This window comes from Scophthalmus maximus, chromosome 17, assembly GCF_022379125.1.
Source record: "Scophthalmus maximus strain ysfricsl-2021 chromosome 17, ASM2237912v1, whole genome shotgun sequence".
Lineage (NCBI taxonomy): Eukaryota > Metazoa > Chordata > Actinopteri > Pleuronectiformes > Scophthalmidae > Scophthalmus > Scophthalmus maximus.
In genome coordinates this window covers 6,887,374-6,914,715 of record NC_061531.1, presented here as the reverse complement: position 1 = coordinate 6,914,715, position 27,342 = coordinate 6,887,374, and the positions used below count along the sequence as shown (strand labels likewise).

Genomic DNA, 27,342 nt, shown 5'->3' with positions numbered 1-27,342 from the left:
GGGTCATGGTGGGCTCATCTCAGGTTTGTTGTTGTTTTTTTCTTGCCTTTCTATACGTGCCGACCAAATGACAGTGTTTTCTGCTCTACATCCTTCCTTTGTTCTGTGAGATCCGCACACAGGATGAGCAGCAGCTGTCTGCCGGGTCTCAGTCACTGTCGTCTTAAGTGCTGCGCTTCGTGTTGTTTAATCCAGCAAATTATTTGTATCAGTCACACGGTCGGACCTACAACTGACACTGTAATGAACCTAATACACGCAGACAAGATCTGTGACTCACAGCCCGAATTACGCTTCAGTCAAACGCATCACATCACTCACTGTTTCCTCCTCATCCCGGTCCTCAGATCTCGTCGTTCCAGTCGCCAGAGTCGTTACTGTGTGAGTTCTCACGCTCTCGTGCTGCTTTCAGAGACAGTTTGTGTGGCAAGACGGGCCAGTCAGCAACCTCATCGATATGGGGCCCCTGAACTATAGTGCTGGTGCAACGAATAGATGGTGTTCATAAAATATAAATAAATATATAAACAAATGCAATTTAAATGTAATTATTTGCCCTTAATTTCTTTGTTTCTAGTTTTAGTCCATACCAGTTATTTGTAACTCACTGAAAATGTTGAAACATGGTCAATAGTCTCCCTCCTAAATATATGAATCAAAAATATGTATGGCAGAAATATTTGGTTTGTACAAATATTACAATATTTATAGGTACATGTGTATTATTATTATTATTATTATTATTATTATTATTATTATTAATACTAATAATAATAATAATCTTTATTTCAGACATACAGTAGGTGCATATGAGTAAAGAGATTATGGTATATTGTTTATTATACAGTGTAACATACACCCCAATATGGAACCTAAATAGATATGTATTTCACACACACATTTTAACATGTTTATGACTCATATGTTCTATGTGCATGAGTAATCATAGTCATAATAGTAATAGTATGCAATTTTTATTTTGTTTTGCAAATATATTTAAAATGAAATACAATTATTACATCTACAATTTGATATCTCATACTGAGAAATATAGGCCTGTATTTTTACACAGAAGATTTATGCTTCATAAGATATATGTTTTGAATGCTTAATTCACAAAGATGTGATGCTGAATGAATGGTTAGTCTAAATAAGCTGTGTTTTCATTTACATTGAAAGTGCATTGGGAGGTGAAGGCCAGTATAAACAGTGAGTTAAAATACAGCAAATCAAAGATGTCACAGCATTCATATAGGCACCTAATTACTGTTTAAATACAGACTTATACAATTTATCAATTCACACAGTGTCGAATCATAACAGACATTTTACAGAGTAAGGTCATGGCCTTACAATATTACAGAGAGAACCCCAACAGCTCTCACAAGTGCTTGGCGACAAACTTCTGACAGAACCAGAGTCAGGGCTGGAGGCCATCTTCCTCGACCGGTTGGGTTGAGAGGAAAGAGATGGGGGAGAGAGGAGGGGAGGAGGGGGAGGAGAGAGAGAAGTATGTATTTGTATTTGTATTTAGTGGAACTCTTATTTTCAAGCGCTGACAGACTGTTTGTTACAATGATGATAATAATGGTGATACTTACTTTTTGTTATTAATAAAAGCAAACCAATAGCAATAATAGAAGGTAGTCATTAATATATTATTTAATGTATCAGTAGTAATGATAGAATGACATACTTTGTGATAATATAACACTTGGAGTGGCCATTGGTTTGCATTAAATACTTTATTTTCGAGCTGTAAGCCCACTTACATATGTTTACATTTACAACTTCATCAATTTGCAATTGACATTGTGGTAATAGTAAGTTCATTCACCGCTTCTGGCAATGAATGTAGTATGTTCTCCGGTGTATGTCCATAATCTAATATATTCAGCATTAAAATTCAGAGTGCAACGCATGAGTCGCCTATTCATTTGAGGTGCTGTTTGCAGATATTGACGGCTGGGGGCGCTGTTGGCTCAAAACGTGAATAGTAACTGTACAGCTGAGTGTTTCCAGAAGTTGACTCCCGCTGTCTGTCTGTCTGTCTGTCTGTCCGTCTCTCGTGGATCATGGAAATTGGAAACAAAAAATGATTGTCCCTCAAGTTAGATCGTGTGTCAGTGGATGTCAGTGTTGATTGACTCTAGAGGCAGCACGCGTGGAAAAGTGACCTGGCCCTTTAAAGGTGCCTCGCGCTGCGTCATCGGAGCATGCGCAGTAGGGGGGAGGCAAGTAGCCTGTGAAAAACAACAACAATCATCACGGCAGGGCCAGGGAAGAGAGATGGCCCCGTGAAGCTCCACACGTTCGGCACACGTCGCAGTTACAACCACCCCCAACCCCCCCTCCCCAACCCGCTGTTATTTCCACCGGAGCCGTATATGTCGCCGGTGCCGAGTCCATGAACTTGGCCAGTCAAAGCGGGGACGCTGGCGGCAGCCAGCTGCTCTTCGCCAACTTCAACCAGGACAACACGTAAGGCAGGGCCGGGGGGGAGAGGGTGTCTGCGGACCCGACGGCCTGTGCTGTCAAGCTAGCTGACGGCTAGCCGGCCCCGTGCGGACTCGTCCGGCCGTCTCGCGGGGTGACAGGTCGCGCTGTCAGACGGCGAGACGTTAGAAAAAGGCTCCCAACGCTCGCCGCGGTGAGCCAGTGAACAAAATGTCCACATATTTCCCCCGTCACGATCGCAGCGTTCCTAGCTAACGTGTGGTCCGATGCTAACTTTAGCCGCAATACACATGTAGCAGGTCGGGTGTCGTGTAACTTTCTCGACAGCCAGTGGTGAAAATTGCTGTGGTTTCACATATTATCGGACATATAGCGTGGACTCGGCTGCAGTGTTCGCGTGTTAGCGGGTTTTGACGCGACCGTTAGACGACTGACACGTCTCAGGACTGACGCGTTGGAATGCCTGGGCACTAGTCATTCAAACTGAATCACAGTGTGTTCCAGGCCGCCGCGTTTTCCCTTGTGGACAGATCTCAGGGACGTGCAGATATTGCGCAGGTTATTGCTACAGATCACTGACCACAGAGGCCTGGTGCTGTTGCAAAACATCTCCAGTCGTGCGACCAACGTCACAGTCCGGACCTCTGCGTCCTGTGACACACACTCAGCTTGAACAGCCTGGTCCCTGTAGTGTCTCGTGTGAATCTCCTCCTCTGTGGGTTGTAATCATGACTGTGGTGTGTGTGTGTGTGTGTGTAATATCTCACAGAAGCAGTGACTGATCGATCCTCTGTTGCCTCTGTATCTTTTAATGTCTTACAGGTCCTTGGCTGTTGGCACCAAATCAGGATACAAGTTCTTCTCCCTGTCCTCCGTGGACAAACTGGAGCAGATTTATGAATGCCGTAAGTACAAGTACACTGAGCACTACAACGACTGCTGTGTGTAATGCACGCTGCCTTGGCGGAACCAATCGCCGTACCATTAGAGGACGGCTCTTACTTTATATATTAATAACGCTTGTAACCTTTTTATCTCATACTTAAACATCAACCTCTCTCCTCATCAGTGGATTCACATTCATGATTGGATGCACCCATCTAAGCTGAGCTAACAATCCTGTTTGGTTTGAATAACCGGGGCAAAGCAAGTAGTAGCAGGCTCAAGTAGTATACGCAGAGGATATCACATGGAGTCCTCTTGGCAAATAGGTTCTATTAACCATATGTTACTAACTAGGCTATTGCTTAATCCATTTTTAGAATAAAGACAGTGTGCTCTAGATTTTGCAGGTATGTACAGAAGCTACGAAACTCACACAATTATTTAAAGTGGGGAACAATCTTGGCATCGCCATAAAGTTTAAAAACAGTTCATTGTATTCCTCAAGGAATCCGCTTACTGTCCTAAATGTGTTGTTAAACGTTCTCATGTGATGGTTTCACTGTTTAAATGTGACTACCCCAGGGATCAGAGGAAAGCAGATAATAAAAGATAGGAGGATGACACAGAGTGAAGAAGTGATTTTTATTTTCTTGTGTGTCTGCAGCGGACACGGAGGATGTCTGCATTGTGGAGCGTCTGTTCTCCAGCAGCCTGGTGGCCATCGTCAGCCTGAAGGCCCCCAGGAAGCTCAAGGTCTGTCACTTCAAGAAGGGAACTGAGATCTGCAACTACTCCTATTCCAACACCATACTGGCTGTCAAACTCAACAGACAGGTAGGAAGAAATACCCATCTGTCTCACTATCGTCACGTCTTCACTGAGCAGCCGATGGCTTATTTCTTCTGGGGGGGACGTTAAAGTTGGCTGATAAATCAGAGCGGCAAAATTTCTCACCGGTGTCTATGACGTTGTTGGTTTTTTTTTGCTGCAGAGGCTGATCGTGTGTCTGGAGGAGTCGCTGTATATTCACAACATCCGAGACATGAAAGTGTTGCACACTATCAGAGAGACTCCCCCCAACCCCTCGGGTGAGTTGGAAGCATAACTGTTATTATCTCAACGTCTGTATGCGGTGTAGGACAGTAACGGGGCAAAAAAACATTGACATTCCAGGGAAGAGTACAGTTGTATGTGCTCATACCGTAATCAGGGATGTTACTTTCCTCAGGCTTTTGTTTTGTTTTTGTCATCTTGTCTCTACTTAACTCTGTTGCTTTACTGCCTGTTCATCAATAGCCAGGAGCAAGGTATTGTTTATATGTTGTGTAAAAATTTTTTTGTATCATTATGAAACTGTGGCGGTACAAATCTAGTAGTGTGTATATAGCCTGTATACAATGTGCGCGCAGGGTATGCGTCGCCCATCAAGATGCTTTTCATAATATCTACTCAATCTGCTGTGAGAAACATTAATGCTGACAGAACTATAATAAATCTTATGGTTATTGCAGCTTTTCTATGTGATATACAAGTCATTATCTTAGTTTTGCATTTACACACTGTCAAGTTCATATAAATGTGTCTCTGCTTTGATCTGTTTTAGTTACTTTTCTTCTATTTGTGTGCATATTGCTCCAGGACTGTGTGCCCTTTCCATCAGCAATGATAACTGTTACCTGGCGTACCCAGGCAGTGCTACGATAGGAGAGGTTCAAGTGTTCGACACTGTCAACCTGGTAGGTGAACTCTGCGTGACAGTATTTTATCTTTGAACAATGTCTCTCTCCTTATCTATTATCTCATTAATCATTTTTCTATCGCACACCTGTTGCATTGTTTCTCCTGCTCATTGTTTTTTACATTGTCTTTTGTATTTCATGTTGGAAAAGAGCTAAAGCTGAAGCTAGCTCATCACGACTCTGCTCTCTTTTTCTTTGTCAATCAAAGCTGATTATCGTTACTCAGTTTCTCTCTCTCCCTAACGAGTCTGGATTTTTGTTTTGCAGCGAGCGGCTAATATGATTCCAGCCCACGACAGCCCATTAGCCGCCCTGGCTTTCGATGCCAGTGGAACCAAACTCGCCACGGCCTCGGAGAAGGTAGGACAGTCGCTGTCCAGTGCGCTAGGCCTGTCATCTATGGGGCTTATTTGTGTGATTTTTTGTTTTCCGCCCGAGTACATGCAGTTCCCCGTTGTTGCTTCCTTCTTGAGTGTGATCATCCTCTGTGTACATCTCGTTTCTCTCACTTCCTCCCAGGGCACAGTCATTCGTGTCTTCTCAATCCCAGAGGGACAGAAGCTTTTTGAGTTTCGGCGAGGGGTAAAGAGGTAGAGCACATTTGACGACTGACTGGCTACAGTTTTTTCAGATATCAAAGTGTGTTTTTTTTACTGTGGTGGACGAGTGTGATTCTCTATCGCTTCCCTGAGCGTTAACCTCTGTCCTCTTACTTAGGTGTGTGAGCATTTGTTCACTGGCGTTCAGCATGGAAGGCCTGTACCTGTCGGCCTCCAGCAACACGGAGACGGTCCACATCTTCAAATTAGAAACACAGAAGGAGAAGTATGTGTACGTACCTTTTTTAAAGCAGATTATAAACGTATGATTTGTGATGCAGCGGGACTGGGTTTGCTTAACTGATACATTTTTTTCATGTCAAACAGAGAAACACAGGATTCTCACATTCTGTGTGTGTGTTTGTGTTTAGGCCCGCAGAGGAGCCCACCACTTGGGGAGGGTATCTGGGCAAGGTCCTGATGGCATCCACCACCTACCTGCCTTCCCAGGTCACAGAGATGTTCACCCAGGGGCGAGCATTTGCCACTGTACGCCTGCCCTTCTGCGGACATAAGAACATCTGCGCCTTAGCTGTGTGAGTGCCAGTCTGCTGTCTGCACCGCATGTTGGTCATGCACATTTGTGTTACGCCTTTTTTTAATCTATGTTTGCACTGTACTTCCAACTGGCATCGGATGTGTGTATGTGGTCAATTTGGTTGTGATTCATTTATTAAGAGGGAGTACCAAAATTACAGTTTTTTGTTTGTTCGTTTGAAATCAGGATTCAGAAGATTCCCCGGTTGTTGGTCGCAGCAGCTGACGGTTACCTGTACCTGTACAACTTGGATCCACAAGAGGGAGGGGAATGCACACTCATGAAGCAGCACAGGTAACACACAGACAAACACACACACACACACACACACACACACACACACTGATAACGGCTGTCATCAGGTTACTCAGTTACAGCTGATATGACGAACCACCAGCATGATTGTTGTGTTGACCGGACGACGGCGACGCTCAGCACCAGCCGAACATGAGAAGCAGCAGCTGCACAATGAACATCGCTAAAGCTAATGATTTTTTTGTTAATGATTATAACTGATATACTCTTGATACTCCATCACAATTTTTCACTGTTCACATCATCATCGTATACATATTCAGTAGATTATCGCCAAACCCAAACTGAATCTGTGCTCGACCTCAGGTTAGATGGCAGCACCGAACCATCTAATGAGATCCTCGAGCAGGGGTCACATGATCGCCCACTTGTGGCCCAGACCTACAGTGCTGCTGTCACTAAAGGTAAGTCACACACATCCATGTCTTTGTGAGTTTTAATTTATGTGTCATTAATTCCCTGGGACTCTTATCACAGAGCATTATGTCATTGTTCTGTGGTACTAATTACTGAATATGATGAGTTTTCAAGAGGGATGTCCCCAGAAGGAAGGTTCTGTCATTTCTATATTTGGTACCAAATGGGGAATTGTAAGAATAATACTTTTAGTGAGTTGTTGTTTTTTGGCATCACGATGAGACAAAAGGTCAGTGATGTTTTCTTCCTCATCTCTTAACAAAAAAGTAAGTGGCAAGGCTCGAATTTCAGGCTGTGATCAAACAGTTGCAGTATTTTCTTCAAGTAGTGCCATTTGACTTTGTTACAGATTATAAATTGTACACAGTGTTTGTTTTTTTCGTTTTCACTCTTTGACCTTTAAACTTTTGTGGCCTAGGTTACTGCGAAGAGCAGGGTGCCGTGGGAGGGGCGGGCCTGGAAGACGACCTCAACGACTTGCGCCTGGAGGAAGAGAACGAGCAGCCGCCACTCATCCTCGAAACTGACTGACTTTTACCAACGGCTGCACCCACCAATCAGAGGGCTCCTCTGGTGCTGCTACGAACATGTGACACGAGGGGGGGAATCAAAGACGAGGGAGGAGGGGGGGTTTCAACACTCAAAGCGTTCAAGAGCCTGTCTGTCTGTGCGTTTGTCTCTTCATATACATCTCTATCTTTTTGTTCTTCCTTTTCCCCTCAGTTTTGCCTGTGCAGGCCAAACTGAAGCTTTTGCATGTACACGTGCCAACCGCTGAAACGTGCTCCGCCGATGTGGAAAAAAAGGAGCATCTGTGAGCGTGCGTATTTGGACATTTGATCAAAAAACAATGTGGCCGACACGCACACATCGGGACGCAAGCGCTGTGTGAATTGAAAGTGATTGTGTAAGTGCCTCTCTGCCCCAGAGTCCTGGTGTCTTCTGTAGGAGAGGGGGGATTTTTATTTTTTTTCGCATTGGCTCAATAAAATCTATTTTCAGTTGTTGGATCTTAATCGAGGATGTGTACTATCTTTTCTAACCCCCTTCCTCTCTTTATCACATGCAGTCACACTCCTGCGAAGAGTGACATCATTCAATTTGACCCCTCTTTTGTGAATATGAGTGTGTTTGCGCGCTCATACTGAGACCTAATTTGTATGTGTTTGCTGGGCATGTATATTAGCAACACAGTGAGTAACTATCCTCCACATGTCCCCCACTCACTCTTAGCTCATCCAAACAGAGGCTCGATGGACCTCCTTCCCTCCCCTCCTGTCTCCTCAGGCCGTCTCCTCAGGCCTATTCATGACCCGTTTTAAAAAAAAAAAAAAATCTACTTAACCAATCGTAACCAATGATGTGTCATGTGTATGAAAACATGCATAGTGGTGTTGGTGTGCTACTGTGTCCACACATCGCAGATCGGCGGGTGGTGATGATCAGTTGATCAGCTGTCAGTGATTAGCAGGTCACTGACCGTCTCCTCTCACCCGCCTCCCTGCAGCACCTATACTCTGTACATAACTGGATGTGGCAAGATATCACTGTACCATATTGTCAGGTTACGACTTAAAAAAGACTCTGGGATTTGTGGGCGCTTGGCCATCGAGTGGACTGCGGATTATAGTTCGATTGAACCGGGGCCCAGGGCTGAGCCACATCAACTGGTCCAGGACGCTGCATGACTCCCCATCCATCCTTTAGTGTCCGCGGGAAATCTGGGAGTGTCAGGCATTTTGTAACGATTTTGTATAAAATGTGAAACGTTCATCTGAAACTAAAATGAAAATAAATTCCATGTTGATGTATGAGATAGGTGGCTTTTGTTCTTGCTCTGTTGCACTGGCATTTTAGATTTATGCGGAATAAAATGTTATTCTGCATTTCAGCTTCTATGAGGTATAAAAAGCATGGTATCTTAATTTATCCCAGATATAATCTCACATTAATTTCTTGAAATTGATGAAGCCTCACCGCAACCCAAATTATAAACATTTTCTCACTATAATTATAATTATTATTATCATTGGACTTTTGGCTCCTGGTCAGCTGTCAGTGGGCTCATCAACCCTTTCTCGCTGAAAAACAACCGGATGTGAGACCCTCAATGCACAAAATCAAAACAATGAGCTGGAAGAAGTTAAAACCCCCTCCTGGATCTAAGAGGTGCTGCCGTGTCGGATGATAACTTTTGGGGTTTGTCGCCTTCCTTTCCTTTTACGTTAACATGTGTACGTTTGGTCCTTTGCGAAGACAGAAATGATGATCGGAGCAGCTTCAATGCAGTCTGGTCCAAATCCAGTTCTAAGACCTCAAACACACCAGTTGCTGTTTCGGCGTTGTCTCTTCAGATTCCCCTCTCATCTAGTTCATCGAAATCACTAGATCTAATTTCCTAGGATGCCTGGCCACAAACCTCTCTGCACAAAGACGAGGGACGCTGTCAATTGCTCGTAGTTTATTGTGACTTTGTAGCAGGTCAATGCACATATTCATTGACACACGTGCGAGAGCGACACACACACACGCACACAGGTGGGCCCTCCGTCGTTGACATGAGAACACAGCTTCACCCACTCCTCCCTCCGGTCCGAGGACGCGCACTCAGATGATGCACGGCGCGTGGACACGTTCAACACATTTTTAAAAATAAAGAATTGCAATTTTCACACATACTAAGAGACAATATTGGGACCCATAGAAGAACAACTTTACAGAGCCACGAGAGGGAAAGGTCGGACACAACTGGAACTCTATTCCTGACACAGAAACACCTTCAGGGACGTTCAAGGACTACCGACGAACCCGGGACATTCGAGGCGTACAGCACTAACAGGGACACACAGCATGCAGACTAAAACGGACTAGACCAGGTTATGTAACCAGTCCTGTAACTACGCTGATTAAGACTGTTGGTGATGTTAAAGACTCATTTAATTGTTTAAGACTTTCTAAGGAGCTCTGTCTGGGCTTTTTTAAGACTTGCTTCGGGGACGCCTGTGCTCACGGTTCCTCGATGAAGCATCCTCTGGAGGGCTGAATGAGTTTGTGTGTGTGTCACTGTGGGAGAGCAAAGAAACTGTGATGCACATACAACTCTATGTTTGCATTTGGTCATGTAGTCTATAATCTTTTCATTTGTTTGTGTATGTGGGTGTGTCCACTTTAGCCGTCCTGTCCTCCACCGGTGGGCTTAGTGACCTGGACAATCTCCACCGAGGTGAAGCCCTTCGTGGTCGAGGCTCGATTGCGGGTCCTCATTTTATTAAGGGCCATCTCGGCCATGTCGGCCCGCTCCTCGGCGTCATCCAGCTCATGGATCGTCTTCCTGTACTTGGACAGGCTGCTGTTGGCCTGCTCCTCCTACAGCGACGCGGACAAGAAATCTGTCTTAGTATTAAGTAAACGCTCGCACTTTTTTTATAAATTTGTTTTTGGAAAAACGTCTTTCACATGCTCTCTACAAATGTCGGCCTTTAAGGTGTCCTATTCTTTTGACTGACATCATTTTGAATACGCAGAGCTTTATGATGGGATTCATGAACCAAGTAGGGGAGTTAAAAGTGCCACAATTTAAAGGAACATTTCTGCTCATTCACTTTCTGGCAAACAATCATTAACACACTTGAAAATGGTGCCAATCGTCTCTTCTAACGCTCTGCCAGAAAGCTAATAATCACATTTTTCAAGATGTAAAGTTCTTGTGGTATCTGTTTTTTCGCGAGGGTTGCTGATTGGGGGTCTAGGTGGTTATTTCAGAAGATGTAGTACATTGTGCTGTTGAGCTGTATTGATACTGAGAAATACTATTGGAATACTCTTGGAGTTTGAAATCCAGAGCCACCACTCCTCTACTCACGGCGTCCTCTATCTGCCGCTTGTAGGACTTGAGCTTGTTCTGGAGTTTCTCCACCAGCTCCTGCATGCGCTGATTGGTCTTGTGGTCCTCCTCCGTCTGGAAGATCAGCTCCTTGAGTCGGCGCTCGCCCTTGCGGAGGTTTTTCACCGTCTCCGTGTGGCGCTTCTGCTCCTGGTCCAGCTCGTTCTCCAGCTCCTTGATCTGGCAGGATGATGAAGGGGAAGGAAGGTGATGTATTAAGTGGATGAGAGGCCTGGTGTCTGTATAGGGGGGTGTGGTGTGGTGTCGCTCCCTCACCCTGGTTTCCAGTTTCTGGATGGTGCGTTTTCCGGCCTTCAGGGCCTGCTGCTCCGCCTCCTCCAGCTTCAGCGTGAGGTCTCTGAGGTTCTGCTCCTGGTTCTTCTTGATCTTCTCCAGGTGGGAGCTCCGATCCTGCTCCTGGCGAAGCTCCTCGCACAGTCGCGTTGCCTGGACACGGGCGCGAACACCAAGTGTCACGCCATTGCCATCACATATTTACGTTTTTTAGCAAAACCCTTTTTTTGTCTGTGCGTTCTATTTTTGTGTGCAGTCAGGTTGCTCACGTCAATCACGGCCTTCTTGGCTCTCTCATCTGCAGCACGGAACTCTGATATCAGCTCCTCATTCTCACTGGACAGTCGGGTGAGGTCGGCCTCCAGTTTTCTTTTCAGGATAGTCAGGCTTTGGTTCTGGAGTGAGGAGAAACAGATCAGATTCGACTCACTGGAGAGAAAATGACAGCAGCTACAAGAAAATAAAGACGCTGCCTACAATAATAAAAAATGGAGGGCAAATTTTGAAAATCGCATCGTATGCATGTGTGTGTGGCTCTGCCGCCTTCCCGTGCAGCCACTCACATGCATGCTGATCTCACTGAACCTCTCCGTGGTGTCCACCAGCTCCTGCTCTATTAGTTTGCGGGCCCTCTCGGACGCCTCCAGGCCTCCTCTCAGCTCCTCCATCTCCCCCTGCATGAGGCACAGGCGGCGCTCCTGCAGGCTGTACTTCTCCCTCAGCTCGTCGTGCTGACGGGCGTCCTCATCCATCTGCACCTGCAGGTCCTGGTTTGGAGGTCGGGGGTGGGACACATAAGTTATCGTCGTTGAGTGTTTTTTTACGCTGCAGTATTTTGCCTCCCGGCGCTCGAATAAAAGCCCTACTTTGATCTGCTGCTGCAGCTTCTTGAGGGTTTTGACCAGCTCGCCGTTGTTCCTGTTGGCGTGCTCCAGCTGGACCTCCATCTCATTCAAGTCCCCCTCCATCTTCTTCTTCATCCTCAGAGCCTCGGCACGACCTTTGGCCTCTGCCTCCAGGCTGGCCTGCAGCGACTCGACTGCACGCGCGTGGTTTTTTCTAGACAGCACAGGGACGTAGAAGGAGCAGACGTGCTAGAAACACATTTCGAAGACGTGGATGCGCCACCCTTGTTTGTGTTTTCTGAGGTGGTTTGCAACGCGTGTGCTTGAGTGAGTGCAGCCATAACACATCTCAGCATGTCTGACCTGGTGACTTCGAACTCCTCCTCCTTCTCGTGGATTCTGCGGTCGATGTCGGCCTTGACTTGAGCCAGCTCCAGCTGTACACGGACCAGCTTACCTTCCTCCACCTGGACACACACAAAACAGCAACAACTGGACCTGTGAGTTGGGGGCAAAAGTCCCTTGTCCCTTTCTCGACTGAATCCCATCATAAAAGTCTGCGCAAACAGTCTGTCATTATAAACTCTTGAGATTATTCTACAGTCAGAACTCAACACAAGAGCTCTCTGCACCTCTAGAGACGCTTCGGCTTCCCCCAGAGCCAGGTGCAGCTCCTCCCTCTCCACCTCCAGTTTCTTCTTGGCCTTCTGCAGCTCGTGGACGCTGCGGCCCCCTTCGCCGAGCTGGTCCACCAACTCCTTGATCTCCTCTGTGAGGAGAGGCGGTGACATAGTCGACGAAACGCGTTACCATGCGTTTGTGTTCAACGCACGTCACACACTTTTCACATTACGATCTACTGCAGCGCAGTGTCTGCGGCAGGGAGGCGGGCACCTGAGAGGGTCTTGTTCTCCTTGCGGAAGTTCTCCATGTGATCCAGGCTCTCCTCGTAAGCCGTCTTCAGCTTGTAGAGCTCTGTCATGTAGGAGCGACTCTCCCTCTGGCTGTTTTCCAGCTCCAGCTGCAGCTCCTCGTTCTTCTGGCTCCACTCGGCCGCCAGCTTGTCGAAAACTCGCTGCTTCTTATCCAGAGCTGCCGCCGCCGCGTTGGACTAGTTGAACAATTCAATAAATATGAGAGTAAAGTTAGTTTACAGGCAGTGAGAGGTGTTAGGAGGGGAGGTGCACTCAGATGAGATTAGTCTTAAAGAGTCTCTCGTAGATAGAGGTACACTTTTAGCATGACTGTGTTTCACACACTGAGCTGCAGACATGTGTTTGTCTGCGTGTGTGTTCATGTGTGTACCTTCTCCAGGTCGATGGTAAGGTCCTCCACTTCTCCCTGCAGCCTCTGCTTGACCTTCTCCAAGCTGGCAGCTCTGGCTTGGGCCGCCTCCGCGGCCTCTTCAGCCTCCTGGAGGCGCACTGCGAGTTTGCGCCTGGAGGAGAGTGGGTGGAAGGAAAGACGGAGTTTTGATTTGCACATAGACCTGAAGTAAAACTCCATGGCCTCCCTTTGAGCTTTTCCTTAACCTACTTGGTCTCCTCCAGCTCCTCGGTGCGGTGGATGGCATCCGTCTCGTACTTGCTCCTCCAGGAGGTGACGTCAGCGTTGAGCTTGGACACGAGGCGCTGCAGCTCCCCGCGGCCTTCCGACTCCTCCTCCAGCTGCTCCTTCAGCAGGGAGAGGTCATGACGGGCGTTGGCCAGGGCCATCACCGCCGTGTTACGACCCTAACAAAAAGGGGGAGAGAGGAAGTTGTCGGTTTCATTACAGGTCTGATACTCATTTTAGAGGCAAGTTGTAAAGGCAAACAAAAAGCCTCAATGTTTCAGAGGACAGAGGGTCGACTTAGGGTCAGAGAAAGTGTTTCGAGTCTCAGACCCAAATGTCACCGGAGGAAATGACAGAACTGGGCGTCTGTGTGTGTGTGTGTGTGTGTGTGTGTGTGTGTGTGCGCGTGTTTGTGGTGACTTGTACCTTGTTCTCCTCATCCACCTGTCTCTTGAGCTCATCCACCTGCGAGGTGAGCGAGGCCTTCAGCCTGGTCGTCTGCGTCAGCTTACTCTGCATGTCTTCCAACTCTCGACTGAGATCATTATTCTCCACTACACACACACACACACACACAAAATATATGACTGTAACAAGGTCCAAGAAACTGTGTTTGTGTTTGTGTTTGTTGTTTGTGTGTTCTCACCAGTCAGGTGGATCTTGGCCGTGTTGAGCTCAGTCTGAGTGCGCTCCATCTCGGCCAGGCGAGCGTTGGCCTCTGCCAGGTTGTCCTCAAGCTTATGTGCGTGGGCCTCAGAGTTCATCTACACATGTGAACACCCAGATACACAAAGACAACAAACGCAATGTGTTTGTTTGAGTTTATATATTCATGTGTGTTATCGTAGGAGATATTCCAAATAACCACATAATGTACTTTGGCTTTCTGAGTGGCCTCCATGGAGACGTTGAGGTCTTCGATCTCAGCCTTCATGCTCTGTTTGTCCTTCTCCAGTTTGACCCTCAGCCTGGTCAGGTTCTCCAGCTGCTCGCCGAGCTCTGCCATCGCGTCCGAGTGCTTCTTCCTCATCGCCGCCGCCGTGGCCTCGGACTGGAGCGCCGCCTCCTCCAGCTCCCGCCTCAGCTTCAGCAGGTCCGCCTCGCGCTTCCTGTTCTGATCGATCTGTGGCAGCAAAGCGCAGGGGAGGCGCCGAGGGTGTCAGAAGGACAGCGGTGTCATGTTGGAGTTCAGTACTGACCTCTGATTGATTGATTGACGGCTGTCACACACGCTCACCTGGGCGACCGAGGCTCCACCCGCCTCCTCCAGCCTGTCACTGAGATCCTCCAGATCTCGTGACAGCTCTGTCCTCTGCTTCTCAACCTATCAGAAAACAGAGAGAGAATGTCATATCCCACCCTTCAGCCTATTTATACTCTATTTAACAGGTTTGCACTAAAGCAGCTTGTTATGGCTGAAACTACGGATGAGGGTAAAAATCTCCACCTTGGCTCTCATGGCTCGCTCAGCTTCCAGCTCCTCCTCCAGCTCCTCAATGCGGCCCTGAAGTAGAAAGAGAAGACAACATGGATGAACGTGAGCTTGAGTACAAACAGCAAAGAACATATATTTTTAATCGTCATTGCAATTTTCCTCTTTTATCTCTTCATGTCCTCACTTCTACCCTCTCCCCAACGAACCATAAATTTGCCTCGACTTATCTGTCTCTTCTGTTCATCACACATCTCATCTCGTATTTTACTAAACCACAACACGTGTAGAACGCCAAAGTTTTCCAGCCTCGCGCTCATCCTCATATGCAAGAGCAGAGTTTCTTTTACATTCAAGTGAGCACTTGAGGTAACAGAGTCCGCAGAGCCAACATGTTGATGTCTAGCAGGTAAAGTGCTGCAGATCCCAGGAGCCGTGCTGCCAGCGTGGCAAACAAGAATTACAAATTGAGGTCAATGATTGCCGGAATAGCATCTGCGCTGACTCCTTATCCCGCGCTTCAGTTGCCTGGGCCCATCGAACCACACACCTGGTGCTCTTTGAGCTTGCGGCTGAGCATGGAGCAGAGAGCTTGTTCGTCCTCCAGCTTGGAGTTCATGTTGTTGATCTCAAAGTCTCTCCTAGATGAACACACACACAGACACACACACACACACACACACACACACACACACACACACACACACAGTTTTCATAGTGTCTTTTAAATACAAAAGAAGTCAGCTTCTGTGTATTTCTGCGTGGGGGCGACGTTCAGGCTGTTCTCGCTCACTTCTTGATGACCTCCTCCAGCTCGAGCTTGGCGTTCTCCATCTCATTCAGGTTCTCTATGGTCATCTTCAGGTCTCCCTCTGCCTTCCTCCTCGCTTTCTCCACCTCTGCCCTGATCCTCTTTTCCTGCTCCCAGCTGTCCTCCAGCTACACACACACACACACACACACACACACACACACACACACACACACAGACAAACATCATAAAGTCCTGCAGACAATCTGTCAGGTCTCTCCATGAAGGTGAAGACTCGTACCTCATTCACTTGTGTGTTGAGCTTGCTGTTGGTCTTCGTTAGATGGTTAACTTTGTCTTCCTCTGTTTGGAGATCCTCCAGAGTTTTCTGAAATAAGAAAAATAAACGATAGTCATATATCTTGGGCGCTATTCAAGTCATACACATAATAGTACACTGTAAAAGAAACACTAATTTCCTGTGTGCAGGTGTTTGTCTACCTGTTGCAGTTCCTCCAGAGCTCTCTTTTCCTTCTGCAGCCTGCCGATATGGTCATCCCTCTGGCTCAGGTCCCCTGTCAGGGTCCGCACCTTGAAGTCCAGACCCTGAACACACCATTGAACAAGAACACTACATATTATATCCTTGTTTTCTGTCCAATAACGGCCCCACACCCCGAGATATACCCCTAGTAAAATAAATCATATCAGAGATCATCTCTGCTCGGCGGCGTCTTCCTCGCCTTTACCTGTTTCTCCTTCTCGGTCTTGGCCAGTGTCGACTCCAGGGACTCCAGGTCTCTCTTCAGCTCGGTCAGTTCCCCCTCCAGCTGCCTCCTCTGGCCATGGAGGGAGGCTGTGTTGCCCTCCTCTTCCTCCAGGCGCTCGTGCAGATCCTTAAATGCACAATTGGAGTCAACGCAAGCCAGTGGACTGTATCTTGGTTTTACGACACTACAGAAGCTCTTAATTCTCGCACATTACAGATGCTCATTGAGATCCCGTGGCCCTCTGCAAATCACCCCATTAGTATTGATATATTATCAACTGTAAGCAACAGATTGTAAATATTCCACATCGTCGGCGACGCAATTTGTAATTACTGTGCCATGTCAGTTTTGTAGCAATCCCTCTTTATGTTTGTGGCCGTATTAGAACACAATCAGGCCCTGGTGGAACTGTTATAGAAAAGGTAAATTACCTGCACTGACTCCTCCAGCCTGACCTTTTGGTGCATCAGCTGGGAACAGCGCTCCTCCGCATCACCCAGCGTGTCCTGCTCCTGCAGGCGGAGACGAGTATAAGTGAGTATGTTGTGGGTCTCTACGTTTATGTGCCATATGTGCACACCAACTCACAACAGGAGCTGATTGTTTGCATTTATCAAGGGACACGTGTGCGATTCATATAAGCACGTACGCAGGGCCCTGGAGCCCATCGGGGCCCTTGGCCTACCTATTGGGCTTTCTTTTTTTTATGTGTTAAATGTAAAGGGTTGATTTGAATATTTAATTTTATATTTAATGTAAATTAAATCAATCTTGTAATGTTTTGCATTAAAACCGCATCTGATTCTTCCTGTCAGCAACTGTGAGGGAGAGCGATCCTCCTCGCTAATGTCCAGTATTAAAAATGAATGTAAGACCAGCGACGGCTGGACATGCTGTCACTGAGTCGGAACTTGTACGGGATTTGAACTTTGACGACTATATCGATAACTTTTCTTCAAAGAAGGCCAGAAGAGAGCCAGGGCTTTAGGTAGGAGGATTTTCACTGCAGTTTTGTGTGGTTGCATGTGGCTCTGTACTAGATTTGATATTCATTTATGAAAACTCCTAAAGATGTACAGACACTACATGGCACTAATGGCAGTAATTCAACAAGTCAGAATAACAAATATAATTTCAAAGTGATACAGTATATGCTGTGTAGTAGTGTGTAGTGTGCGTGTAGCCTCCTGTAACTGTGTGTGTGTGTGGGTGGGGTCTGTGGTGACTTTGTGCCCAGGGCCCGAGGTCATGATTATCCGAGTCCCATGTAAACTGAACCGTGTGCAGGCGTGCACTTACCGCAGCCAGTGCCAGAGCCAGGTCGTTCTTCTCCTGTGACAGAGTGGCCATCTTCCCCTCGAGATCTTTGAGCTTGCCCTCCAGCCCCTTGACCCTCTCCACTGCCTCCCTCAGCTCCTCCTCCTTGGCCTTGAAGGTATCCTCCTGACGAGCGACCATCAGCAGGGGCTTCACCTGCGGGGGGTGGGGGGGACATGTAATGAAGATGAAGGTGATAATAATGAGGGTAATTTATCATTTGTCAAGTGGGGAAAATGTCACCTTGGTGTAGAGTTTCCACCAGCCCCAGAAGCGTAACTGAAGGAACTTCCTCACGTTGCGCTGGATGGCCATCAGTGCAATTCTGCATCACACACACACACACACACACACACACACACACACACACACACACACGAATGCAGAAACATTGTTAGTGCTCACAAACATGAGTCGCCATCGAAGGAAAACACCTCAGTGAAACACACTGACCGTCTGTCCACCATCTTCTTGAACTCAATCCTCATCAGAACCCCTCTAAGTTGAGCTTGTAGCATGGTTATGATCTTCGCCAGCCGCTCGTCGCGCATGTCCTCCAGCTTTGCCAGAACGCCTGCACGGAAAAACACCTGGAGAGGAAAAAACAGAAACAGGGGGAAAGAGGGAAAAAGAGGAGGATTTTGAGTCATTTATCGGCTGCGTGTTCTCATTTGTCAACACAAACAATTCACAGAAGATAATACACATGTTGAACAGTTGAACTAAGACCAAATTAATAATTGACCTGCTCACTGCTTTAAGAAAAATTTAATTGATGAGCTTTAAGTAAGATTCCTTTGCCAGAGTGGTTATATACTGTGTTTTAAATAATATGATCAAATGACACAAGATAATTACAAGGGAAATTTCAAGTGAAATCAGATATATTTACCCCTATATTGAAGAATAAATCTATTATCAGCACTTGTAAGGTATTCAATCACATATTGATTTAATTCCCCCATTTACACACAATAGGTGACAATATTGCAGGCAATGAATCATGATAAGTAATACGAGTGGTCATTGCAGGAATTGAGATGTTGATTTGATTTATTGCATTAATTGTTCATTTATGTTTATTCAAGTTTATTCAAGTCATGTTGCAGATAATGATGTGTGTTGGCCCTCTAGAAAGCCTTGATGTTGACTACTGTATAACGTGTAACTTTATAGTAGATACCACTAGGAGGGACCATTTACAAAGTCAAAAGCAAATGTTCTACATTCAGAGATGTACTTTAGTAAAAGTAAATAAGCATTAGAAATAAAATGTAGCAGAAGTATTAGACGTAAAACTACTCATGATGTAAAATGTCCTCTGCCAGTGCGTGTATATAATTGGATCATTATTATTCATACATAACATGTAAACAGAATATAAATGTTGCAGTTGGATCAAGGTGCAGCTCATATTAACAGCTTCATACGCTGTTTGGTAATTGAATTTTTCACAATGCATATTAGAAGGTAGCTCCAAGGTACAGTATTTCCAAATTGTACTCAGGTGCAGTACTTGAGTAAATGTATTCAGTTGCTTTCCACTCGCTGACGTCACTGTCAGCAGCAGTGCAGTCATTTGTATAAATATAACTGACGTACCTTGCTGTGGCCGATGCGGTACTCCATATTATCCAGGCCAATAGAGCTGAGGATGAGCTCAGAGGCCTTCTTGTTGTCAACGAATCCCTTGGGGATGGCGTTGGGGTTGAGGATATAGTACCTAGGAGACATTAGGAGCGGGAGCAGAGCAAGAACAGAGGAATTGGGGAGGGAAGTAGAGGGGAAAGGTACGATTTGATCCAACTAACAACCATAGTAAATACCCTCCATTTTAGGTTTAGGTTCTGCATTTAAGGCAAATGAAGAATTAAACACTTTTCCTACAGAGCGTCATGTAAAGGCCATAAAAACACACTGGTCAGAATGTGTAGATGTACATATTTAACATTACTGCACTTAAACAAACATGGAGATGATGCTGTGTTAATGGCAGTGGCAGATCCAGACCTTTGTTTGAACTCTGGGTACTGTAGTCTATTGGGGAATCCTTTCCTGCAGATGCGGATGCCCTCCAGTACGCCGTTGCAGGCTAACTGGTGCAGGATCAGATGGTTGTCCGTCACGCCTTTGCAACACGGACGAGAGAGAAGGTGATTATCGAGCACAGACATGTCCGGCTGGTAGTGAACATTTCACCAATGGCTCAAAGAGAATACAGAAAGCCTTTTCTCTGTGTTGCTGTATTGTGCCATAAAAAAACAAACAAACATATAATGGTGTCCCCCAACAATAGATCAAACATCATACACATGCACACAGACACACTCTTCACCCACTGACCTGACTTCTTGAACTCATTGGGCACGATGCAGCGGACAAAGTGCGGAGCAGTGCTTCGCAGGGTGCTCATCAACTTGTTCAACTGTTCCTGTTGAGCATAAACACGTGTAGTTGACACACACACACCTGTGAGTTTGTGAGGAGCATGTGCATATTTAGCTTGTTCCTCGCTTGAATTTAGGTTTCGGACTCGAGTTGGGTTGGTCTAAATTAAGCTTCGTGAGGCCGTGTTGATAGATTACTATGAAGAAACAGATTGACATCCGTGTGTCTATACACTGTGTGGGTGTACATGAGTTACCCTGTAGAAGTTGGAGACAGTTTGGAAGGAAGACCCTTTCTTCTGCTTCTTGGTTGCTGCAGCGGCCTCCTCCTCTTTGAAGAGCAGAGCCATCAGGGGCATGGAGGACTTCTGGAAGAGTCCCACCACCGTCTCATTCAGGGGGTCTTTGTTCTTCTGTAGCCAGCTGGCGATGTTGTAACCGACCTGCGAAGGGCACAAACAGCTTAACTGAAGTAACACTTCCTCATATAAAATTCAGAGATGTTAATGACCTTGTGGGCGCTCTTTGTCACTATAACATCTATCTACATGTTACTGGTCCACCAGTACTCACAGTGCCGGCATAGTGCACCAGCTCAAAGTGGGCCTCTGCTCCTTTCTTCCCCCCCTTCGGCTTGAGGAAGTTGGAGGACTTGCCCTGGTGGTTGTCATACAGAGCTGCTTTGAAGGTTGCATCTGTCGCCTTGGGAAACACACACTGCTCCTCTAGGATGGAGAAAATCCCCATGGGCTGGAGAGGAGACAAAGAAGAGGGAGATAGGAGATATTCAACATACAAGATGCTGTGTACATCCGTGTGTGAGCACTTTATGCCTACTGTGTATTTGCGAGTGCGTTACCCTCTCCAGCAGGTCGATACAGGCCTGCAGGTCCAGGCCGAAGTCAATGAAGACCCAGTCGATGCCCTCCTTCTTGTACTCCTCTTGCTCCAGGACAAACATGTGGTGGTTGAAGAACTGCTGCAGCTTCTCGTTGGTGAAGTTGATGCACAGCTGCTCAAAGCTGTTGAGCTGGAGGCGAAAGACAAGAGTTGAAAGAGGTGAGAGGATGATATCGAACTGCCTAACCTTAAATGCACTCAACTTGCATCATGTATCTCACCTCAAAGATCTCAAAGCCAGCTATGTCCAGCACTCCTATGAAGTACTGCCGCTGCATCTTGGTGTCCAGGGTCTTGTTAATCCGAGTCACCATCCACTTGAACATACGGTCGTAGATGGCTTTGGCCAGAGCCCCGATGGAGTACACACACTGGTCCTGGTTCTGACCTGAGTTCAAATATTGGACCGTGGATAAGTGCAGTGTCCCAGGTTTCTTATTTCATCATCTTAATAATGTCTTCGCAATACCTTTGGTCACAAACTCATTGCCAACCTTGACCCTGGGGCGCGTTATGCCCTTCTGCAGCTCCCCAGAGTTGATGGCGATGAGGTGAGCGACTTTGTCGGCCACTTTAAGAAACGGAAAAAGGGAATGGACAAGGAATTGATTCAATTCATTCAACAGCGTCTTACGGCACAGCCAGACAAAGAAGAACACATAAGTAAAACAGGGATTAATGGAAGGAAGAAACAATATATAGAGAGTTTGAAACATGTAAGCTGGGACATCGAAATGAAAGACTTTGGGAGAAATGTCAAAAGAGAATGAAAAAGATAGAGAGCTAGGCCAAATGGACAGGGTGGAGCTAGGTGGCTTGATGAGTGAGAGGCCCGTTGATAGGCGGAGAGAAAAGGCCGGAGAGAGATTGGTTGGGATTTTATACCCTCGGTGGAATCCACTTCAGCCTGTTCCTCTCTGGGTTTCTGTTTGAACTTCATGTTGCCGAAGTGCATTATGCCTCCAGTCAGCTTGTACACGCTCATCTTCTCCTCGGGAGTGAAGCCCAGGACATCGAAGGCTTCCTGCGGACACAGGAGTGTAGCGAGGGAGAGGACAGAAAAGAGATTTATTAGTGCTGCACGGGATACAACGGCACCATGGACAGGCCAATCAATCATGTATGGTCGGATTTTCTAATCGATCATGAGTATTTTCAACACCCAGCGTGGAAACCCAAGCGTGCACAGAGAAGCTGTGAATCAAAACACGACGGGGAACAAGCGTTGACTCACGTCGGTGAGCAGCAACTCGTCTCCATCGTCCATGTCGTCCACCACAGTGACGCCCTGACACACCCACACATACTGTTTGGGGTCTGGGCTCAGCAGCAGAGCCTCTGGAAAACACAGTAATTAACGTGATAAATATGGCAATAATCGTTTGCCACCTTGAAAGCAAATCCCGCCGTTTAATGGATGCTACACAGCATAGACCAAAGAAAAGTTTCATTCAGACCGACTACCCCTTCATCAACACCACCGGCTGTGTCACAGATATGTTCATTCAAATTGGTTTGCAAATGGATGTCATTTAAATTGATTATATGCTCCAATATTTTTCATTTAAGAAATAAATGTATTTGGTCATTTTCAAGGTGATTTTGATGAATTTAGTACTGGTGACAGAAGCGATACATTTCAACTGCTGTATATCTAATAGGTTACTTTTGGCCATTCCAACCATATATTGAATAATCTTTTTTACAACTCATCCATTACTTTTAGCTTAATATTTCAACTTCTAACCATTATACGCTTATCCACTAGTTGTTCCACCATGTATCCCTTGCCCTTAGCCAACTACTTGAAGTGTTAAACGAGTTTAACCATCAACGCAATACTTTTAGCAAAATAGTTAGTTCAACTAGTTACATACTTTTAGCTTACATTTTTAAATCATTGATCCACTGCTTTTATTACATTTAACTATTTGTCTATTCCCTACTTTCCGTTGAGAACTGTTGAGAATCTGATAACTACAAGTAAATCACACCATGTGGTGTTCGTGTGTTACAGTTGACATAAATCTGTGGGTGTATTTCTTCAAATTAGTTGGAGAAGCTGCAGAACTGTCCCCTGAGGTACAAATACCACTGGTTGGGATTCTCAGATCTACACTGTTTTATTCGACTGTAGGTTTAATATTGAAGAACGAACAGTCAGGGAGCAGTGTCTTTCTTTTATTTGACCAGGCTGTTTTATATTATACAACATTGCCCTGCTCAGTCTCTTGCAAATAGTCCTTCAACAAACTGATTTTCAGGGAATTATCAGGGAAACTGGGGGAAAAAAAACAATTCAACACATTTTTCACCCAGAAAATAACTAACTATTTAAATTGATATTTATAACATTCTCTTTAGTTCAATAAAAATGGTGACAGTGTGCCTCATGTCTCTCACCTATGAATTCGGGCTTTCTTCCAGAGAGGAGCTGGTAGAAGATGTGGTATCCTCTCTCAGCAGCCTGCTGGGAAATCACTCTCGACTTCTCTAGCAGATCTGATTCACAAGCACACGAGTACAGAAAGACAACCAGACATATGCAATTCATAAGGATCCACTGACCATTAGTATTTTCATCTAATGTTGATTTTACAAAATATATGATATATATTTGATGAAACATAACACACAACATTTACTTGTGTTTTATCAAGTTGCAACGATGCTGATCCGAAGCCTGATCCAAAGTAATAAAAGAATAAATCCTTTAAAGCCACTCACAACTCTCAATGTCTGCACCAGCCAGCTTAGCTGTTGGCCCAAAGTGGATGCGAATGAACTTTCCCTGAAACAGAGACAGACCCATGAATGTAATTCTGATGGTATGATTGTACTGCATGGGGCGGTTATCAATTATTGTGTTCTTTAACTGTATGCTGTATGACATGATCACAGATTTTTTTGTGTGTCCTTACAAAGCGTGAGGAGTTGTTGTTCCTGATGGTCTTGGCGTTGCCAAATGCCTCCAGCACTGGGTTAGCCTGAATGATCTGGTCCTCCAGAGACCCCTGAGTGGAGAGGAGAGAAGAGAAGGGAAGAGGATTTATGTCAGGCAAGAAAGCAACATCTGAAATCACGTCTATGCATCGGCTACTCCTACACAAATGCACTCACCTTGGAGTCTGAGGCTTTGCTCCCAGAGGCTCCAACGTTGGCAAAGTACTGGATGACCTTCTTAGTGTTCTCAGTCTTGCCAGCACCAGATTCTCCACTGACGGAAAGAGGCCAATAAGGAGTCAATGATATGCAGACATGCAGACTACATGGTACACCCATCATTTGTACAAGAGTCTAACTTGGATACAAAAAAAGATAATGTGTGTCCTCACGTGATCAGCATAGACTGGTTCTCATGCTCTGCGATGACCGGACATGACGGGGGGGGGGGGGGTTAGGAGAGGAGAGAAACAGAGGGACAGCGTGAGTGAGGCAAGAATAATTGCTGCTGATTTCTCCTCCGAGCAGATCAGAGGACTGCTCATGTTCCCTGTCAGCAGAACGAACAACACAGACAGCTGTCAGCTCTCCCCTGATGCCACATAATGGCCTCAAAGTATTTTTCTACTCCCCGAACAAATCATCGCACGCCGCTCTAATTACATACCTGCAGCAACTGCCCCGCGCCCTCTTTCCACATATAACTGCGTAATTGCTGACAGGCAACTCATCTCAGGGGGACGTCCCGAATCACCACATACCATTTGCATGTTTTCCTCTCCTCTTTGCCAACTTTGGCTCCATCCCCTCACCCATCAATGACCTATGACTGATCAAAATGCCCTCCGTCCCCTCAATCCTTAAAATTGCGCCTCATTGAGCCACGACCGACATTTTATTGTCGACATCCCCTGCCACCGGCCCTCTCCTCACCCATCAACATGTCGTGGTAAGCGTTGTCAGAGATGGAGAAGAGGTGAGGAGGAACTTCGTTGCGTTTCTTCCCCTTGTACATCTGGGCCACTTTCGCGCCATAGATGGGCAGCCACTTGTACGGGTTGATGGTCACGCAGAAGAGGCCAGAGTAGGTCTAGAAGTGGGAGGGAAGATGGACGAAGGATGATACAGCTGAGAAACGTTCAGTAATGTGGACACGCATCTGGTTTATAGGCAACTTTAAGTGTCCCCTGTCCCCTTGCGTATCCTGTCTTTACTGTCTATATAAAAAAGAAAGATCTGGTGCTTTTAAGAGAAAACTTTACACTACATACTGCACACATCCGTAACCCTCGATACAACCAATTTGGTTGGCAATCATTTATTTTGTTAACCTACTTTCTGTACTCTCAGCTTGTCTAAATATTTACTTCTGCTTCAGTTAGTTTTGTCCTTCGTTTCCCAGAATTCCTTCCAACTTCGTACTCCTTAGTAATAATTCTCTTCCATATAATCAGGGGACGTTAAGGAGATGGATTAAAAAGAATGATCAAAATCCAAGCCAAATTATCCTGCATGACTTTTTGCCCCTACTATGGGTCAAGCTCCGAAACCACTGGAACCTACATTTCCCACAACACAACTCAGGATTTCTGCTAAAGTGTAGAATTGGTGGAATGCCCCTTTATAACCTATAGACAATGTAGCTTCACTTATTCCAGTGCCGTAACACGACCCTGGTCCTGTCTCAAAGACGTGGCTCTGATGGGCCTATGTGGTCTTCTGTGTTGAGTGGCAGGCTTACGTAGATCCTCATGCTGGCGTAGCGGCTGCGCAGGTTTTCCAAGACGCTGGCCTCGTTGAGGAAAGTGAGGTTTGCCATGTCGCTGGCCTGGTAGAACTTGGGAGGGTTCATCTGCTGAACATCGTCCATCTTCACAGTCACAGTCTGATCAGAAGGAAAAAAAATCACTGAGTCAATATTATCGACATCATTCGCTTGTACTTTAAGTAAATATTTGAGACAAGAAGCATAGCTTTATTCTTCGTCCTTACGGTGTTCTTGGTGGTCTTGACGGTGACTTTGTCCCCATCTTCAGACTGTATCTCCCCAGCAACGAAAGCCTCCTTCTGGTCTTTGACCCAGCAGGAGCGCTTGATGTCGTATGGTTTATTCATAGCATCCAGTCGCTCCTTCTCTGTGGGAACCAGGAACGGCATGGGGTCCACATTGTCCCCGCACTCCCCTTTATATGCACCCGGCATGGCTACTGCTGCTGCTGCTGCTGCTGCTGCTGCACCACACACACCAACTGACCGGCTCACTCACCCACTGGCTGCTGAAGAGAGAAGCTGGGCGGCGGATAGAAAGTGGACATGAAGATAAAAAAAATAGTGAGATCTGAGACAGTGGTCGTCGGTTCATCTCAATACTCACCGGTGCAGGAGGCAGAGGTACGCTGAGGAGGACTATGGGTGTGTTAGGTGAAGTCATGTCGTTATATATCAGGGTTTCTCCTTCCTGATATGGTCACAACTCTAAAACCAGCCATCGCCCTGAGGTCTCATCCCTCTGATCTGCCTGGCTGCTCAGGATCTGGGAATTCTTCAGTCTGTCTCCCTCCATTTGGGGTTTCCCTGGAAAGCCATTGCCCGGGCTCAAAGCGTCTCCTTTCCTCACCCCATCACTTGATCTATCTCCTCCATCCCTATACGCCCTTCCACACCTCAATTTTCATCCCACCGTGCCTCTGCTCTTGACCGTCAGTTGCTTTCTCTCTGTGCGTGCCTGATGGGATTTGGGATGAGTAAGGCAGTTTAAATTAAAACCATTGCCACAGAGAGGAGTGGGGCAATTCTTCCTCTTAATATCTGTTGAAGTAATCCTCATCTCTTGCTCTATTCTTTTTGTTTAGATATCATTGTGAAAGAAAAAAAAATCCCAATCCAAAAAGTATGTTTTACCATCAAGTATTAATTCCTATAAATTCCTTGATATAATCCCCTGTGGACTGCACAGAACAGGGTTGATTTCTGAAGCAGAGCTGAGTTTGCTGTGAGAAGGTAACATGTAAAATGCAAAGACCACCACTTTCACAGAACTCGTTTCACATATTTCAAGTTCAATGTGTAAACATGCTTCATTACAAGTCATTCAAAAATAACTAATAGAAAAAAGCTCTATCAATTAAAGTATATACATACTATTAGATGAGTGCATCAAGTATAAAAAGTCTTTGTTATGCAGAAACATATTACTGAACATATTACCTGTATTATCAATACAGGTGTATGCCATATTTTATATGTAGCAGTTGGTCAAGGTGGAGCTAGTTTGAAGTTTTTAATACATTTCACTAGATGAGTCCAGTTGTTCCTT

At 45.9% G+C, this 27,342-nt stretch overlaps 2 protein-coding genes across 4 annotated transcripts; one reads left to right on the top strand and one right to left on the bottom strand.

Annotated features, from left to right (window-relative positions):
* Positions 1–2,253: 2,253 nt before the first annotated feature.
* Positions 2,254–8,766, top strand: wipi2 (WD repeat domain, phosphoinositide interacting 2). 3 transcript variants are annotated; one of them, XM_035615355.2, is made up of 12 exons: positions 2,255–2,481; positions 3,280–3,362; positions 4,007–4,176; positions 4,334–4,430; positions 4,981–5,078; positions 5,349–5,441; positions 5,601–5,671; positions 5,799–5,906; positions 6,052–6,216; positions 6,405–6,512; positions 6,840–6,937; positions 7,369–8,766. In XM_035615355.2, the coding sequence occupies exons 1-12, from the start codon at positions 2,408–2,410 to the stop codon at positions 7,479–7,481; spliced, it is 1,278 nt and encodes a 425-aa protein (XP_035471248.1). In that variant the 5' UTR covers positions 2,255–2,407; the 3' UTR covers positions 7,482–8,766. The 3 variants fall into 3 exon arrangements, with proteins under 3 accessions (XP_047184273.1, XP_035471248.1, XP_035471247.1); XM_035615354.2 differs by having other exon boundaries at positions 2,257–2,481; positions 5,799–5,912; XM_047328317.1 differs by lacking the exons at positions 6,840–6,937; positions 7,369–8,766 and having other exon boundaries at positions 2,254–2,481; positions 6,405–6,516.
* Positions 8,767–9,396: 630 nt separating this feature from the next.
* Positions 9,397–26,976, bottom strand: LOC118288838 (myosin-16-like). Its single transcript, XM_047328314.1, has 44 exons — positions 26,401–26,976; positions 26,019–26,315; positions 25,768–25,911; positions 24,960–25,116; positions 24,419–24,446; positions 24,204–24,300; positions 24,005–24,097; positions 23,811–23,874; positions 23,487–23,585; positions 22,318–22,421; positions 21,969–22,107; positions 21,553–21,654; positions 21,305–21,471; positions 21,043–21,213; positions 20,757–20,933; positions 20,441–20,626; positions 20,140–20,227; positions 19,807–19,924; positions 19,399–19,519; positions 18,250–18,386; positions 18,040–18,121; positions 17,779–17,952; positions 16,911–16,991; positions 16,459–16,605; positions 16,211–16,315; positions 16,011–16,097; positions 15,752–15,897; positions 15,509–15,599; positions 14,974–15,030; positions 14,764–14,850; positions 14,404–14,649; positions 14,173–14,290; positions 13,953–14,080; positions 13,509–13,705; positions 13,278–13,410; positions 12,867–13,083; positions 12,605–12,741; positions 12,336–12,439; positions 11,994–12,186; positions 11,691–11,894; positions 11,397–11,522; positions 11,110–11,280; positions 10,813–11,013; positions 9,397–10,316 (listed from the first exon to the last, which is right to left on the bottom strand). Exons 2-44 carry the CDS (start codon positions 26,226–26,228, stop codon positions 10,119–10,121), a joined length of 5,832 nt encoding a protein of 1,943 aa, XP_047184270.1. The 5' UTR covers positions 26,229–26,315; positions 26,401–26,976; the 3' UTR covers positions 9,397–10,118.
* Between the last annotated feature and the right edge of the window lie 366 nt (positions 26,977–27,342).

Bases quoted from the DNA above. Each gene is read 5' to 3' on its own strand.
- wipi2 (XM_035615354.2), top strand. From the start codon at position 2,408: ATGAACTTGGCCAGTCAAAGCGGGGACGCTGGCGGCAGCCAGCTGCTC. The intron at 4,177-4,333 runs GTAGGAAGAAAT...TTTTTGCTGCAG, and splicing joins CTGTCAAACTCAACAGACAG to AGGCTGATCGTGTGTCTGGA. The intron at 5,442-5,600 runs GTAGGACAGTCG...ACTTCCTCCCAG, and splicing joins TCGCCACGGCCTCGGAGAAG to GGCACAGTCATTCGTGTCTT.
- LOC118288838 (XM_047328314.1), bottom strand. From the start codon at position 26,228: ATGCCGGGTGCATATAAAGGGGAGTGCGGGGACAATGTGGACCCCATG. The intron at 24,098-24,203 runs GTGAGTGCATTT...CTCTCCACTCAG, and splicing joins GCAAAGCCTCAGACTCCAAG to GGGTCTCTGGAGGACCAGAT. The intron at 16,098-16,210 runs GTAGACAAACAC...TTCTTATTTCAG, and splicing joins CTCTGGAGGAACTGCAACAG to AAAACTCTGGAGGATCTCCA.